General features: G+C 45.1%; 1 protein-coding gene across 4 annotated transcripts in view; it reads left to right on the forward strand.

Moving 5' to 3' along the window:
- The window catches only part of ttyh3a (tweety family member 3a), a 217,371-nt gene that overhangs the window by 103,806 nt on the left and 95,309 nt on the right, over nt 1-18,256 (forward strand). For all 4 annotated transcript variants that reach the window (XM_086000409.1, XM_086000411.1, XM_086000412.1 and 1 more), the window contains exon 4: nt 16,596-16,816. In XM_086000409.1, the coding sequence (XP_085856535.1) occupies nt 16,596-16,816 (221 nt within the window). The remainder of the gene's footprint in view (nt 1-16,595; nt 16,817-18,256) is intronic.

Consider the following 18,256-nt stretch of genomic DNA (forward strand, 5'->3'; position numbering starts at 1 on the left):
TATTATGATTTTCTCAATGTCCTGCTATTACTTCCTTAATAATGGATTCCAGCATTTTCCCAATGACGGATGTTAGGCTAACTGGCCTATAGTTTCCTGCTTTCTGCCTCCCCCCTTTCTTGAATAGGGGCGTTACATTTGCGGTTTCCAGTCTGCTGGGACCTCTCCAAAATCCAGGGAATTTTGGTAGATTACAACCAACTCATCCACTATCTCTGCAGCCACATCTTTTAAGACCCTAGGATGTAGGCCATCAAGTCCAGGGGACTTGTCAGCCTTTAGTCCCATTAGTTTGTCTTTTAATTATTCATTTTTATGGGATGTGGGCGTCACTCGCAAGGCCAGCATTTATTGCCCATCCCTATTTGCCCCAGAGAAGGTGGTGGTGAGCCACCGCCTTGAACCGCTGCAGTCCGTGTGGTGAAGGTACTCCCACAGTGCTGTTCGGTAGGGAGTTACAGGATTTTGACCCAGTGACGATGAAGGAACGGCGATATACTTCTAAGTCAGGATGATGTGTGACTTGGCGGGGTACTTGGCGGTGGTGTTCCCATGCATCTGCTGCCCTTGTCCTTCTAGGTGAAAGAGGTTGCGGGTTTGGGAGCTGCTGCCGAAGAAGCCTTGGCGAGTTGCTGCAGTGCATCTTGTAGATGGTACACACTGCAGCCACGGTACACGGGTGGTGGAGGGAGTGGATGTTTAAGGTTGTAGAGGGGGTGCCAATCAAGCGGGCTGCTTTGTCCTGGATGGTGTCGAGCTTCTTGAGCGTTGTTGGAGCTGCACTCATCCAGGCAAGTGGAGAGTATTCCATCACACTCCTTACTTGTGCATTGTAGATGGTGGAAAGGCTTTGGGGAGTCAGGAGGTGAGACACTTGCCGCAGAATATCTAGCCTCTGACCTGCTCTTGTTGCCATAGTATTTATGTGGCTGGTCCAGTTAAGTTTCTGGTCAATGGTGACCCCCAGGATGTTGATGGTGGGGGATTCGATGATGGTAATGCCATTGAATGTCAAGGGGCGGTGTTTAGACTCTCACTTGTTGGAGATAGCCATTGCCTGGCACTTCTGTAGCGCGAATGTTACCTGCCACTTATCAGCCCAAGCCTGAACGTCATCCAGGTCTTGTTGCATGCGGGCGTGGACTGCTTCATTATCTGAGGAGTTCTGAATGGCACTGAACTCTGCAGTCATCAGCGAACATCCCCATTTCTGACCTTGTGTTGGAGGGAAGGTTATTGATGAAGCAGCTGAAGATGGTTGGGCCTAGGACACTGCCCTGAGGAACTCTTGCAGCAATGTCCTGGGGCTGTGATGATTGACTTTCAATCACCACAACCATCTTCCTTTGTGCTAGGTATGACTCCAGCCATTGGAGAGTTTCCCCCCGATTCCCATTGACTTCAGTTTTACTAGGGCTCCTTCATGCTACACTCTGTCAAATCTGCCTAGTACTTGTTCTCTAGTGACGGTGATTGTTTTAAGTTTCTCCGTCCCTACAGCCCCTTGATTATCAATTATTATTGGGATGCTTTAGTGACTTCTACCATGAAGACCAATACAAAATATTTGTTCAAAGTCTCTGCCATTTCCCTGTTTCCCATTATTAATTCCCCAGTCTCATCCTCTAAGGGACCAACGTTTACTTAGCTGCTACTCTTTTTTTTATATACCTGTTTTAGCTCTTGCTGTCTGATTTCATATTTTTGCTAGTTTACTTTCATAATCTATCTTCTCCCTATTCTTTTTTAGTCATCCTTTGCTGGTTTCTAAAAATTTCCCAATCCTCTGGCCTACCACTAATCTTCGCAACATTGTATGCCTTTTCTTTCAATTTGATACCATCCCTAACTTCCTTAGTTAGCCACGGATGGTTCATCCTTTTCATAGAGTCTTTCTTTCTCACTGGAATAAACCTTTGCTGAGAGTTATGAAATATCTCCTTAAATGCCTGCCACTGCTTATCTACCCTTTAATCTATTTTCCCAGTCCACTTTAGCCACATCTGTCTTCATACCTTTGTAATTGCCTTTATTTAAGTTTAGGACTCTAGTTTCAGACCCAAGTTTCTCACCCTCAAACTGAATTTGAAATTCCATCCTGCTATGATCACTCTTCCCGAGAGGATCCTTTACTATGAGATCATTAATTAATCCTGTCTCATTACACATTACCAGATCTAAAAAAGCCATCTCCCTGGTTGGTTCCATAACATTGTTCTAAGAATACATTCTGTGAACTCGTCCTCAAGGCTACCCATGCCAATTTGATTTTCCAGTTACTGCAATAATTGAGTGAATTGTTGAGGCTTTCATTCTGCTGAATCCCATCTTACGATTTCTTTTAACTTGGTGCTTTATTTTCCTGTAGCATGTACAAAATGCTGTAGCACACATTCCTCCCAGTAGAATGTTTCCTTCCATCTTAAAAGCCCAATTATCTTATTTGGTTTATAATGCTTACATAGTAATCTATAGTACTAGCATTAATTATTATAATTTCTACAGTAACTACAGAAATCATAACATAAGAAATAGGAGCAGGAGTAGGCCGATCGGCCCCTCGAGCCTGCTCCACCATTTAGTAAGATCATGGCTGATCTGATCCTAACCTCAAATCTACTATCACTCTACATCCCTCCCGAACCCATGTGATCTCCTGGGAGAGGCGCAAAACCAGATAAAAAACCCAATGGCCAATTTGGGAGAAAAAAATCTGGGAAATTCCTCTCCGACCCATCTAGGCGATCGAAACTCGTCCAGGAGATCACTGTCCCTATATTTTCTACAGTACTTACCTTCTGTAAAAGGTGATCTCCACCCCAGCCAGGAACAGGAATAGAACCATCTCCTGAAATCTAACACATAATTAGAACACAAGAAGTAGGAGCAGAACCAGGCTACCTGGGCCCGCTCCGTTACCCACAGGGCCATGACCGTTCCGAACATAGACTCATGTCCAATTTCCTGCCCGCTCCCCGTAACCCCCAATTCCCTTTACTTCTAAGAAACTGTCTATTTTTGTTTTAAATTTATTTAATGATGTAGCTTCCACAGCTTTCTGGGGCAGCAAATTCCACAGACCTACTACCCTCTGAGTGAAGAAGTTTCTCCCCATCTCAGTTTTGAAAGAGCAGCCCCTTATTCTAAGATTATGCCCCCTAGTTCTAGTTTCACCCATCATTGGGAACATCCTCACCACATCCACCCGATCAAGCCCCTTCACAATCTTACATGTTTCAATAAGATCGCCTCTCATTCTTCTGAACTCCAATGAGTAGAGTCCCAATCTACTCAACCTCTCCTCATATGTCCACCCCCTCATCCCCGGGATTAACTGAGTGAACCTTCTTTGTACTGACGAGAGCAAGTATGTCTTTTCTTAAGTATGGACACCAAAACTGTATGCAGTATTCCAGGTGCGGTCTCACCAATACCTTGTACAACTGCAACAATACCTCCCTGTTTTTATATTCTATCCCCCTAGCAATAAAAGCCAACATTCCATTGGCCTTCTTGATCACTTGCTGCACCTGCATACTAACTTTTTGAGTTTCGTGCACCAGGACCCCCAGATCCCTTTGTACTTCAGTACTTTCCAGTTTCTTGCCATTAAGATAATAACTTGCTCTATGATTTTTCCTGCCAAAGTGCATAACCTCACACTTTCCAGTATTGTATTCCATCTGCCAAATCTCTGCCCACTTACTTAGCCTGTCTATGTCCCTTTGCAGGTTTTTAATGCCCTCCTCACTCACTACTTTCCTTCCCATCTTTATATCATCTGCAAACTTTGATATGTTACACTCGGTCCCCTCCTCCAAATCATTAATATAGATTGTAAAGAGTTGGGGACCCAGCACTGACCCCTGCGGAACACCACTAGTTACTGATTGCCAGTCTGAGAATGAACCATTTATCCCAACTCTCTGCCTTCTGTTAGATAGCCAATCCTCCACCCATGCCAGAATATTACCCCCAATCCCATTATTTTTTATCTTGAGCAATAATCTTTTGTGTGGCACCTTGTCAAATGCCTTTTGGAAGTCTAAATACACTACGTCCACTGGTTCCCCTTTATCCACCCTGTATGTTACTTCCTCAAAGAACTCAAGCAAATTTGTCGAACATGACTTCCCCTTCATTAAACCATGCTGACTTTGTCCTATTAAATTATGTTTATCCAAATGTCCCATTACTGTTTCCTTAATAATGGACTCTAACATTTTACCAACCACAGATGTTAGGCTAACAGGTCTATAGTTTCCAGCCTTCTGCCCTTTTTAAATAAGGGTGTTACATTAGCAGTTTTCCAGTCTGCCGGGACCTTTCCTGAGTCCAGGGAGTTTTGGAAAATTATTACCAATGCATCCACAATCCCTACCGCCACTTCCCTCAAGACCCTAGGATGTAAGCCATCAGGTCCAGGGGATTTATCCGGCTTAAGTCCCATTATTTTACCAAGTACCACTTCCTTCGTGATTTTGATCGTGTTTAGCTCCTCCCCCCCCCCCCCCCCCCCCCCCCCCCCCCCTAGAGCCCCCTGTTTGTCCAGTGTTGGGATATTCTTAGTGTCTTCTGCTGTAAAGACTGACACAAAATAATTGTTCAGCGTTTTTGCCATCTCCATGTTTCCCACCATTAATTTCCCGGTCTCATCCTCTAAGGGACCAACATTTACTTTAGCTACCCTTTTTCTTTTTATATAACTATAGAAACTTTTGCTATCTGTTTTTATATTTTTTGCTAATTTACTTTCATAATCTATCTTCCCTTTCATACAGACCCCAGCATCTGCAACATTTGACCCCTTGTGACCCCACCTCATTGTTCTTTGATGTAATGTTTTCCTGACTAACCTGTTTGGACACCATTCACACCTTTGATTGCCGTGATTATCTCTCTGCCGAGGTGTGATAAATGGCAGTTAGAAAGATTACCTGTAATCATCTGGCATTATTCTCTGACTATATAAGCTGTGTCTTTATGCATCTCTCCACTTCACCTGACGAAGGAGCAGCGTTCCGAAAGCTTGTGGTTTCAAATAAAACTGTTGGACTATAACCTGGTGTTGTGACTTCTTACATTTGTCCACCCCAGTCCAACACCGGCATCTCCACACCATGGCTTTCTTAATCAATCTTTTAGTTATTTTTTGCTGTCTTTTAAAGACTTCCCAATCTTCTATCCTCCCACTAGATTTGGCTACCTTATATGCCCTTGTTTTTCGTCGGATACTATCCTTAATTACTTTACTTCTTTTACACCCTTTTTTCCTCAGTGGAATATATATTTTTTGGAAGTTGTAAAATAACTCCTTAAATGTACACCACTGATCATGTAAAAACAGAAAATGCTGGAAAAACTCAGCAGGTCAGGCAACATCCGTGGAGAGAAATTTGAGTTGACGTTTCGGGTTGGACCCTTCTTCAAAACTGGAAAGAAAAGAAACTAGATCGGAGGCATCAGACATGTCTTCCTTTTTCTGCAACCGAGGATTCCCCTCTACTGTGGTTGACACTGCCCTCGACCGTGTCAGTTCTATCTCCCGCACTTCTGCCCTCACCCCTGCCCCTCCCTCCCCGGAACCACGATAGGGTTCCCCTTGTCCTCACCTTTCACCCCACCAGCCTCCACATTCAACGGATCATCCTCCGGCATTTCCGCTACCTCCAAAGTGATCCCACCACCAAACTTATCTTCCCCTCCCCTCCCCTTTCAGCATGCCGCAGGGACCGCTCCCTCCGAGACACCCTAGTCCACTCCTCTATCACCCCAAACAGCCCTTCCTCTTCGCCTGGCACCTTCCCGTGCAAGCGGAGGAGATGTAACACCTGCCCCTATACCTCCCCCCTTCCCACTGTCCAGGGCCCCAAACACCCCTTCCAGGTGAAACAGCGATTTACTTGTACTTCTCGCAATCTAGTATATTGTATTCGCTGCTCACGATGCGGTCTCCTCTACATTGGGGAGACCAAACGCAGATTGGGTGACCGCTTTGCGGAACACCTCCGTTCAGTCCGTAAGGGTGACCCCGAGCTTCCGGTCGCCTGTCATTTTAATTCACCGCTCCATTCCCACTCGGACCTCACCGTCCTTGGCCTCTTGTATTGTTCCATGGAAGCTCAACGTAAACTCGAGGAACAGCACCTCATCTTCCGATTAGGCAGTCTGCAGCCTTCCGGACTCAATATCGAGTTCAACAATTTCAGATCATAAGCTCGGCCCCCATTTCATTTTCTCTTGTAATTGTTCCACTCCTTTCCCCCCCCCCCTTCCTTTTGTTTCTCTCTCACACCTGGCAGCTATCTTTTGCCCTGCCAGTACACTTTACACCTAATCCCAGCCTATTACTATCTCGTCTAGCTTCTAATCTCTTTTACTTCTTTTGTTTCTTTTATTCTTTTGTCCGATCGCAACCCTGCCTCCGATCTAGTTTCTTTTCTTTCCAGTTTTGAAGAAGGGTCCAACCCGAAACGTCAACTCAAATTTCTCTCCACGGATGTTGCCTGACCTGCTGAGTTTTTCCAGCATTTTCTGTTGTTATTTCGGATTTCCAACATCTGCAGTATTTTGCTATCGTACCACTGATCATGTACCGTCTTACCCTTTAATCTATTTTCCCAGTCCACTCTAATCAATTCCGCTCTCATACCTTCATAGTCTCCTTTATTCAAGCTCAGCACGCTTGTTTGAGATCTAACCTTTTCGCCCTCTAATTGAATATGGAATTCAACCATGTTATGGTCACTCATTCCAAGGGGATCCTTTACTAGGACATTTTTAATTAATCCTGTCTCGTTACACAGGACCAAATCTAAGGTTGCTTGCCCCCTGGTCGGTTCAGTTACATACTGCTCAAGAAGCCCATCCCTAATACACTCGGTGAACTCATCCTCAAGGCAGCCCTGCCCAATTTGATTTGTCCAGTTAATATGATAGTTAAAATCCCCCATAATTATAGCTGTTCCCTTATTAGAAGCCTCAACTATTTCCTGATTAATACTCCGTCCAACAGAGTTGCAACTGTTCGGAGGCCTATAGACTACGCCCACTAGTGTTTTTTTCCCCTTATTATTCCGTATCTCCACCCAAACTGTTTCACTATCCTGATCCTTTGACCCAATATCATTTCTCTGTATTACAGTGATTCCTTCCTTTATTAACATAGCCGCCCCACCTCCCCTTCCTTCCTGCCTGTCCTTCCTGATTGTTAAATAACCTGGTATATTTAATTCCCAGTCATGGTCACCCTGCAGCCATGTTTTTGTAATGGCCACAAGATCATACCCATATGTAGTTATTTGTGCCGTTAACTCGTCCATTTTGTTATGAATGCTACGTGCATTCAGATGAAGAACTTTCAAATATGTTTTGTGACACTTAGTTCCTGCTTTTTCCCCTTTTACTACTTTACCTTTTACTCCATACCTTCTGTCCCTTCCTGACACGCTCTGTTTTTTTAATTCCCCCACTGCCAGCTAAGTCTATGACCTTCTCTGTAGTCATTTTTATTATTTGCTCTCTAGAAACCTTCCCCCCCCCCCCCCCCCCCCCACCCCTCCCTCCCACTAATTAGTTTGAAGCCCTCTCTACAGCCCTAGTTATATGATTCGCCAGGATTCTAGTCCCAGCACTGGCCAAGTGAAGTCCGTCCCAACAGAACAGCTCCCTCTTGTCCCAGTACTGGTGCCAGTGTCCCAAGAAGCAAAACCCATTTTTCCCACACCAGTCTTGGAGCCACGCATTTAACTCTCATTTTATTTATCCTAGCCAAATTCGCTCGTGGCTCAGGTAATAATCCAGAGATTATTACTCTTGAGGTTCTGTTTTTTAATTTGACCCCTAGCTGTTCATACTCCTTTAACAGAACCTTCTTCCTTTTCCTATTTACGTCGTTTGTACCAACATGGACCACGACAACTGGATCCTCCCCCTCCAAGTTTCTTTCCAGCCCAGAAGAGATGTCCTTAACCCTGGCACCGGGCAGACAACACAGCCTTCGGGACTCCCGCTCTCGACTGCAGAGAACCCTATCTATCCCCCTAATGATACTATCCCCTACCACTTCAACATTTTTTTTACTCACCCCACTTGAATGGCCTCCTGTTCCACGGTGCTGTGGCCAGGTTGCTCATCCTCCCTGCAGTCCCTGCTCCCGCCCTCACGGAGAAAAAATCTCGAAACTGTTTGACGAGAGCAAGGGCTGCGGCTCCTCCAACACTACCTCCTGGTTCCCCGTACCTGCCTCACTCATAGTCACACCCTCCTGTCCCTGACCACGGACTACATCTGAATTAATTAATTTCATAGGTGTGACTACCTCCTGAAACAGAGTCCAGGAACTTCTCCCCCTCCCTGATGTGTCGCAGTGTCTGAAGCTCGGTCTCAAGCACCTCAATACGGAGCCGGAGTTCCTCTAGCAGCAAACGCTTGTCGCAGATGTAATCACCGTGAGCCTCAATGGGGTCCACCGGCTCCCACATCATGCAACAGTAACACATCACCTGCTCCATTCTATATACTTAATTAAATTTCTTCTTATTAGTTATGAAGACCCTGCCTGGATATAGATGATATCACACCACTATTCAATAGGACTTACCAACTTATAAAGGTATAAAAGAGAAGGAAGAAAACCTACCAACCAGCTGATCACCAACCTCCTCTTTGAATACTGTCTGTGGGGCCTGTTTGGCTGACTCGTCTCGCTGCTCCGCTTCCGCAGTGCTGTCTAAGCCTGGGAGTGGGGAACAAAACGGAGCAAAAACACCCCCTCACCTCCCACTTGCCCGAACTCTCCCACTTACCAAACGCTGCTTACACTCAATGCACCGCACTCTGTGCAGCCGCACTAGTCCCGCCCCTTTTATACCCGGATTCTACTTCCGGTTTAAACTCCCCAGCAGTTTAATTTACACTTTAAAAAAAAATTAAACTCACTTCAATTAATTAACTTTTTAACACACTAAAATTCACAAAATACACTTAAATGACTTTTCTCCCACTTACCACACTCTCTCAATTCAAATGCCACATTTCAATAAATTCTTTGTGCACCAGTTGCGCTCCTTCAATTCTTTCCTCATAAATGTGTTCTTTAATAAGGCTTGATGATAAAAGATTTGTTAGCTTTAATCTGCTAGTTGTGCTGAAAACTCAGTCGCTTAGAATTTTATCTTTGATACTGTGGTTATCCAGAGCATTCCAACTTGCTTTATGCTGCAACAGTAGCAGATAAGTAGCTCAAGGTCTTAATTCCAGCATGAAACATATCAGAATGTTCACTATCTATCTGGCAGGAAATTAAAGCTTGAACCTGTGGTAGTATTTGAAAGGCGTGCTATGAATGTTAAATACTTAACCCCAAAATGTTCACAGTTTTTCAAAACGAAACTTTGGATTAACAATAGCCACCCCAACCCCAATCCCGAGCCTCCTGGATTGCACTCTGTTGACTTTCTTTCCCTTCCTCCTGATTGCCAAGCTCTGACCCCCACCATCCCCCAATCTTTTTCTCCCTTCCAAATGCCGGGCTTTGATCCCTCCCCCTAAGTATCGGGGCCGTTGTCTCAGACTTGTCCCCATAGAACCCTTAAGATGAGTCATTTGCAGTGAGAAACAATGGAAGTGTTGTTTTCGAGTGATCTTATCCAAAGGAATTTCCTATTGAGTATCAATTTTTTAATATTGATTAACTGTGTTGAGGCTGTTTCTAGACCAGTTAACAACCATGTTGTTTTTTAAAATTCTGTCTCCTGAATTTAAATACTTGTTTGGTGGAGGGGGTGGCGGCGATTGGGGAAAGGGGAGAAATAATAAATGCATAGACTGCATGAATTTTGTTTATCTTCAAAAGCTTGCATGGCAACACCATATTTCAAAGAATGATCTATTAGAGGAGGAAAAAGTCTTCAAACTAGCCCTGAACAGATTGTTGCATTAACAGAAATGTACTGGTACCAACATGCTGTAAGGGAGTCCTGTCGGGTTGCATTGTCGGCTTCCGTTGCAGTGAATGAGTTCTACATAGTCTAATTGAAAGCAGTTGCCCATCTCATGCATTTTTTAAGTAATATTTCCCCATCTCTTCCCTTTGCCACACCCTCTTCTCTGGCAACCTGTTTGCAGAAAGAGATATGAGGAGCAGTGACCAAAATCTTGATGAAAGACGTGCATTTTAAGGAGGGCCTTAAAGGAAGAGGAGTTGAAGGAGCAGAGGGATTTAGGAAGGAAATGGGTGAATGAGACTTGGTGTGGGATAGGATATGGGTGGAAGAATTTTGGATAACAAGTTTATGGAGATGGGAGATCAGGTAGGACAGCAGTCCTATGATCATGGCGATAGAGAAATTTGTTCATGATTTTGGATGGAGACATATAGTTCGAGAGCGGCGGAGCCCTGATTAGAGGGATTCAAAGGGAGTCGCAGAAGAGGTGTACCCAGATCTAGAACAGAATGTTCAAGGTCTTTGGAGAGGAAAAGGAGGTGGGGCAATAGTTTGCGGTAATGAAATGGATAATTACATGGAGTTTTGTAATTGGGATTATTGAAGCAGATGGCAAACAAAAAATCTATAAAAGCAAGTAATTATTTGTGGCAAATTGTAGTTTTTACTGCTCGTCCCTACTCTTAATTTGCCTCTTAATATTCTCAATTGGATTGTTCGATCATAGTTATATTGAAAGGATTTTTAACAAGATTGTGAATATTTTTACACTGAAGTAGTATCTGTTTGGTTATGGATTGGAGGTTTGTACAGATAGGTAGAGGTGGGGATGATGAAACACTTAATTGGATACAATGGGCTTCTGTGTTGCTGCGGTATAGTCTGTAGAGCAGTAGATTGACATCAAAGATGGTAGAACTGGATTGTGGAGTTTTGCTTGATCACCTTTGGAAATCAGGAAGTACTTATGCAGATCCTGTAGGTGGTGGGAATCAATGTTGCTGTAGATTATATATAGTCTGATGGGCCAGTTAGCATTTGCTCATTCCATGCTTTCTTGTATCTGATTCTATCTTGTTTGATATCGGTGATTTGCCTTTGACACGGTTGACCACTCCCAACGCCTCCACCGTCGTCTAGCTGGGTAGGACTGCATTTGCCTGGTTCCATTCTTATCTATCTAATCGTAACCAGAGAATCACCTGCAATGGCTTTTCTTCCCGCTCCTGCATCGTTACCTCTGGTGTCCCCCAAAGATCTATCGTTGGCCCCCTCCTATTTCTCATCTACATGTTGCCCCTTGGCGACACCATCCGAAAACACAGCCACGAAAAGGCAGGCATAGCTTGGACGGGTTCCCATAGCCCTCCGTCACTAACAGTTTCCAGTTTCCTGGCCCCAACCGCCTCCTTTTCACCATGGACGTACAATCCCTCTACACCACCATCCCCCACCAGGATTTCCTGAGGGCACTCCGCTTCTTCCTTGAACAGAGGCCCGACCAGTCCCCATCCACCACTACCCTCCTCCGCCTGGCTGAACTTGTTCTCACATTGAACAACTTTTCCTTTGACTCCACTCATTTCCTCCAAATCAAAGGTGTTGCTATGGGTACCTGCATGGGTCCTAGCTATGTCTGCCTTTTCGTGGGATATGTGGAACGCTCTCTGTCCCAGTCCTACTCGGGTCCCCTCCCTCACCTCTTTTTCCGGTACATTGATGACTGTATCGGTGCCGTCTCCTGCTCTCGCCCTGAACTAGACAATTGCATTCACTTTGCCTCCAATTTCCACCCTTCCCTCACCTTCACATGGTCCATCTCCGACTCTTCCCTTCCCTTCCTCGACTTCTCCGTCTCCATCTCCTGGGGATAGGTTATTGACCAACATTCACTACAAGCCCACTGACTCCCACAACTACCTGGATTACACTTCCTCCCACCCTGCCTCCTGTAAGGACTCTATTCCATTCTCCCAGTTTCTCCGTCTCCGCCGCATCTGCTCCGACGATGCCACCTTCCACACCAGTGCTTCCGACATGTCTTCCTTTTTCCTCAACCATGGTTGACACGGCCCTTGACCGTGTCCGTTCTATCTCCCGCACTTCTGCCCTCACCCCTGCCCCTCATTCCCGGAACCACGATAAGGTTCCCCTTGTCCTTGCTTTTCATCCCACCAGCCTCCACATTCAACGGATCATCCTCCGCCATTTCCGCCACCTCCAAAGCGATCCCACCACCAAACGCATCTTCCCCTCCCCTTTCAGCATTCCATAGGGACCGCTCCCTCCGAGACACCCTAGTCCACTCCTCTGTCACCCCCAGCACCCCTTCCCCTTCGCCTGGCACCTTCCCGTGCAAGCGCAGGAGATGCAACACCTGCCCTTATATCTCTCTCTCTCCACCCACCCCCCCCTTCTTCCCCACTGTCCAGGGCCCCAAACACCCCTTCCAGGTGAAACAGCGATTTACTTGTACTTCTTGCAATCTAGTATACTGTGTTCGCTGCTCAAGATGTGGTCTCCTCTACATTGGGGAGACCAAACGCAGATTGGGTGACCGCTTTGTGGAACACCTCCGTTCAGTCCGTAAGGATGACCCCGAGCTTCCGGTTGCCTGTCATTTTAATTCACCGCCCCATTCCCACTCAGACCTCACTGTACTCGGGCTCTTGCATTGTTCCACGGAAGCTCAACGTAAACTCGAGGAACAGCACCTCATCTTCCGATTAGGCACTTTACAGCCTTCCGGACTCAATATCGAGTTCAACAATTTCAGATCATAACCTCGGCCCCCATTACATTTTTACTTTTTTATCCACACCTTTGCTTTCCCCCCCTCCTTTTTTTCTCTCCCACATGGCAGCTGTCTCCCATTCTGCCAGCACATTTCACACCTAATCTAGAGCCGTCTTTTGTCTCCACTTGTCCTACCACCATCTCGTCTCGTTTTGAATACCTCTTAATGTCTCTTCTCTCTCGTTCTCTCCCAGCCTGGCCTCTTGATCTATTTCATTTCCTGTGCTTTTCCAGTCTTGACAAAGGGTTTGCCCCGAAACGTTGACTCTCTTCTCTCCAGGATGTTGCCTGGCCTGCTGGGTTTTTCCAGCATTTTCTGTTATTTCCCATAGCAACATCTTTGATTTGGAGGAAGTGAGTGGAGTCAAAGGAGAAGTTGTTCAGTGTGAGAACAAGTTCAGCCAGGTGAAGGAGGGTGGTGGTGGATGGGGACTATTTGTGCCTCTGGTCAAGGAAGAAGCGGAGCGCCCTCAGGCCATCCTGGCGGGGGATGGAGGTGTAGAGGGATTGTATATCCATAGTGAAAAGGAGGCGGTTGGGGCCAGGAACCTGGAAACTGTTAGTGGTGGAGGGCGTTAGAAGAGTCGCGAATGTAGGTGGGAAGAGACTGGACAAGGAGGAAAAAATAGTCGAGATAGGAAGAGATCCGTGGGGCAAGAACAGGCTGAAACGATGGGCCTACCAGGGCAGTCCTGTTTGTGGATCTTGGGAAGGAGGTAGAAGCGGGCTCTGCGGGGTTGGGGAACTGAGGTGGGGGGAAGATCTCCAGAGGAGATGAGGTCAGTGACAGTCTTTGAAACAGTGGCTTGATGTTCGGTAGTGGGGTCATGGTCCAGGCGGAGATAGGAGGAGGTGTTGGAGAGTTGGCGTTCAGCTTCTGCTAGGTAGAGGTCGGTTTGCCAAACAACAACAGCACCACCCTTGTCAGCAGGTTTAATGACAATGTCGGGATTGGATCTGAGAGAATGGAGTGCTGCAAGTTCAGAGGGAGTTAGGTTAGAGTGAGTTAGGGGAGCAGAGAAATGGAGACGGCCGATGTCACGCCGGCAATTTGCAATGAAAAGATCTGGAGAGGGTAAGAGGCCAGAGGAGGGGTCCAGGTAGAATGAGAATTCTGAAAGCGGGAGAAAGGGTCAGCCGTGTTTGTGGGGGCGGGGAGGGGGGGGGGGGGGGACTCCTGGCCAAAGAAGTGGACACAGAGACGAAGGCGGCGGAAAAAGAGCTCAGCATCGTGCCGAGCTCGAAATTCATTGAGGTGAGGGCGTAAGGGGCTGATGCTCAGGCTTTTGCTAAGGACCGATCGTTTGGGGTCAGCAAGGGGATAGTGAAAATGTGGCAGGGGGTGAGATAATGGGGAAGGGATGGGGTCAGAGGAAAGTGAAGGGGAAGGTGGTTCCGGAAGGGTGTTGGTGTCCAAGAGTTGTTGAAGGTCATGTTTGATGTTGGTTATAAGTTCCTCTAATTGTGGTACTCTATGTTGAAGTGCAAGAACAGCACTTTTAAATGACCTTTCAAAGCTGTTGATTTCTGCATTTGCTTTGCCAATACCAGATTGTAGGATAAATGCATGTTGTGTTGGACAAAATGGATTTTCTCCAAAAAAAAAGTTACACTGCTGTTTCTCAGTACTCGGGCAAGCTTTATTACCAACTTAAAGCCAAGATGAACGTAGCATTAAATTGTAGTGGGGGCATTTAATATTATTCGAGACATATGCAGTACATTGGAATTTATCATTGTTTGAATATAGTCAAATTTAAAGCTACATGGTTCTAGCGTTTGCTGAAATCAGCAGTACTTGCCAGCTCTAGAAGAATTTACCTTTTTAAAATCCATTTACCTTTTTGAGATATTAAACTGAAAAGTTTGCTAAACTTATTTTGAAGTTTATTCCCCCGTATAAGGTCCTGCAAAGGTCTTCAATTGGGGTAAAACTACTCTCAAGTAGGCAACAAGCCCTCTGATCAGGAGCACTGTCAATAAAAACTGCTTTTGAGGCTCGGCTAAAATGAGTAGCAGGAGAGAGCCTAAACAAAGGAATGTGATGTTTCTCCCAACTCTTGCTCCTCAAGAATGCTGATTGGGAGGCCAGGTAGAGGTTTTTTTTTAAGAATTAGGGCATAAATGCAAAGCATTTCTTACATATTCATGGTTAAATCCATTGAGGTCTGTTACCAATTTGGATCTGCTATAGATACCACCTTTGGCTCCTAAGTGATCTGAGCATATATTTTTATGGGAATTTATTCGAGCTGCCCTATATTCTACTTGTACGATAGCATAACTCGGGGATGCAATAATAACATCCTCTTGTGATGTGGACCGGATACTCGTCTTTCGCATGTGTATTTCTTCAATCTTTCCAGTGGACTGAATTACCACTAAATGAGATGAGGCTCAGTGCAAGTCATTGAGTGGCTTTATTTCACAGTAAGGTGAACATATAGAATGTTATATTAGGTTTCACATATTTACATCAGTACAACTTTACTTTAAAAAAAAAAAAAAAAATGAACGAAGTGTGCTGCCTCAAAATAATGAGTTGTCGTGCTTGACAAAGCTGATTTTCTAACTACACTCTCCCTGTATTCCATCCTTCTCATAGCATTTTGCTGTCTGGTTGCATGTCGATTTTGCAGCTGTCTCTTTTAAAGCCCGAGTCCGGTGTAAATTTATATCAAAACGAACTTCTCCCACAAAAATGGAATTCAGCAGCTTAGCTCACCAGTGGCCCCTGTTGAATAGTGTGGGCACACCAGCAATGTGTGTGAATTATCACGGGAATGTCAGACTATCTTTCATTGTCTCCACACTAGTTGAGATATCTTACTTAAGAAAACCCTTACTTTATGTCTGCCAGCACTGGTGTCTTCATAATTAAAAAGGCTGATGGAATGTTGGCCTTTATCTCAAGGGGATAGTGGAAATCTGGAGCCCTCTCTTTCCCCCCCCCCCCCCCCCCCCCCCCCCCAAATAAAGCTGTTGAGGCTAGCTCAATTAAAAATGTCAAAACTGAGATGAATCGATTTTGTTGGGCAAGGGTATTAAGGGTGATGGAATCAAGGCGGGTCGATGAAGTTCAGATGCAGGTCCGCCATGATGAAATTGAATGGCAGAGCAGGCTCGAGGGGCTGAATGGCCTACTCTTGTTCCTATCTTCCTAACCGCTTGGGAGTTAAGTTTGGCTTGATAGTAGCTTTTCTTTCATATTACACCAAGGGCCCCCTGTAGTAGCATAGTCTGAATCCCAAAATGTGACCGGGCCTCGTGCTAGAGTATTAATTTGGTTCTTACTTTTGGGATGCTCACATTTCAGTCTCCCGGAAAATCCGAACCAACAGCAACTCTTTGTCAAATTGGATCCAGGACACTTATTCTGCAATGGCCATGTCTGAAACTAAGTATCTTTTTGGCCACCTCCGTTTTCCCCAAGTTTTCATGAATGCTTTAAAAAAATAATTTTTTTAATTCTTTGGCATATTTTGGAAATACTTATGTACTAATATTTGGTTAACTTTGTCACATTGATAGATTAAATGCTTCAGAAGTAAAATATATTCTCAGTCTTTTGAAGAGCATGCTGACCATTGCATCTCAAATTACATCCAAACATCGAGATCCGAGCATACTGAATGACTTAATGTGCAGTTAATTTGAGTCCCAATTAAAAAAAAATATATAACACGCGCGAGCCACACCTGCGCTGCAAATCCTGCTACTTAGTCATAGAGGAAATGTACAGCCCTTGCTGCTCTACAGTCGTGATTGATGGAGAAGAAAAGGAGAGTGAAGCAACTTTCAAAAGAGTTTTTTTTACATTATTTTCTAAATTCACATGGTGTTTATGTGCAGGTTTCTGAGAGCACGCAAGATCTGAATCGGACAGTAGATGGAAGCCTTCGTACCTTGGAGGATTTGTTCACAAAGGAACCACGGTACCTGGAGAGAGTGCAGAAGTCAAAGGCTCTGCTTGGTGAGCTAGTTAGACAGCTAACTCAAATTCCATTTTGGGAGAAGAGCAGCGTGTCTTTGGAAGAGCTGGCTGTCCTCATCGAGTTGTATGACTATTACAGGTATGTATCTGTAAAACATGATTACCCCTGCCCCTTTTTGTGCTCATCAAGGTGAAGAATGTTGGCCCTGGGGAATTGGATCACATTCCAATTCATCAGCATCAGGCATGCTTAGGCCGGCGTAGCATGGGTAGATGCAGAGTCAAGTGTTCAACCTCAGAAAAGTATTTCCAACTGCACCAGTGTGACATTTTCCCATTTCTTACAGCAAACCACAAGCTTCATTTTATTTTTGCTTTGGGACTGGAATATCGATTGGTCACCTGCTTTGGAGGTTTTTGGCATCCTTTGTCAGAGTCTTCAGCTAGACAAAGCCCTATCAATATGGCCAGAGAACTAGAGCTCAGTTTGTAGGTCTAGAGCCTTGAAAAAAACATCCACAACTCAAAATGAATCTGAGAAGATGGGAGGGAAAGTAGTGAGTGAGGAGGACATAAAAAACCTGCAAGGGGACATAGACAGGCTAAGTAAGTGGGCAGAGATTTGGCAGATGGAATACAATACTGGAAAGTGTGAGGTTATGCACTTTGGCAGGAAAAATCGTAGAGCAAATTATTATCTTAATGGCAAGAAACTGGAAAGTACTGAAGTACAAAGGGATCTGGGGGTCCTGGTGCACGAAACTCAAAAGGTTAGTATGCAGGCGCAGCAAGTGATTAAGAAGGCCAATGGAATGTTGGCTTTCATTGCTAGGGGGATAGAATATAAAAATAGGGAGGTATTGCTTCAGTTGTACAAGGTATTGGTGAGACCGCACCTGGAATACTGCATACAGTTTTGGTGTCCATACTTAAGAAAAGACATACTTGCTCTCGAGTCAGTACAAAGAAGGTTCACTCGGTTAATCCCGGGGATGAGGGGATGGACATATGAGGAGAGGTTGAGTAGATTGGGACTCTACTCATTGGAGTTCAGAAGAATGAGAGGCGATCTTATTGAAACATATAAGATTGTGAAGGAGTTGGATCGGGTGGATGCGGGGAGGATGTTCCCGATGATGGGTGAAACTAGAACTAGGGGGCATAGTCTTAGAATAAGGGGCTGCTCTTTCAAAACTGAGATGAGGAGGAACTACTTCACTCAGGGTGGTAGGTCCATGGAATATGCTGCCCCAAAAAGCTGTAGAAGCTACATCATTACATAAATTGAAAACCGAAATAGACAGTTTCCTAGAAGTAAAGGGAATTAAGGGTTACGGGGAGCGGGCAGGAATTTGGACATGAGTCTAGGTTCGGATCGGACATGGCCCTGTGGGTAGCGGGCCCAGGGGCCGTGTAGCCTGATCCTGCTCCTATTTCGTGTGTCTAATTCTGTTAGATTCAGGAGATGGTTCTGTGATAGTAGATTGGTGGTTAGGATCAGATCAGCCATGATCTTATTGAATGGCGGAGCAGGCTCGAGGGGCCGATTGGCCTACTCCTGCTCCTATTTCTTATGTTC

Source organism: Somniosus microcephalus, chromosome 11 (genome assembly GCF_052327205.1).
Source record: "Somniosus microcephalus isolate GS21.2 chromosome 11, FLI_Smic_1.0, whole genome shotgun sequence".
NCBI classification, from domain to species: Eukaryota; Metazoa; Chordata; class Chondrichthyes; order Squaliformes; family Somniosidae; genus Somniosus; species Somniosus microcephalus.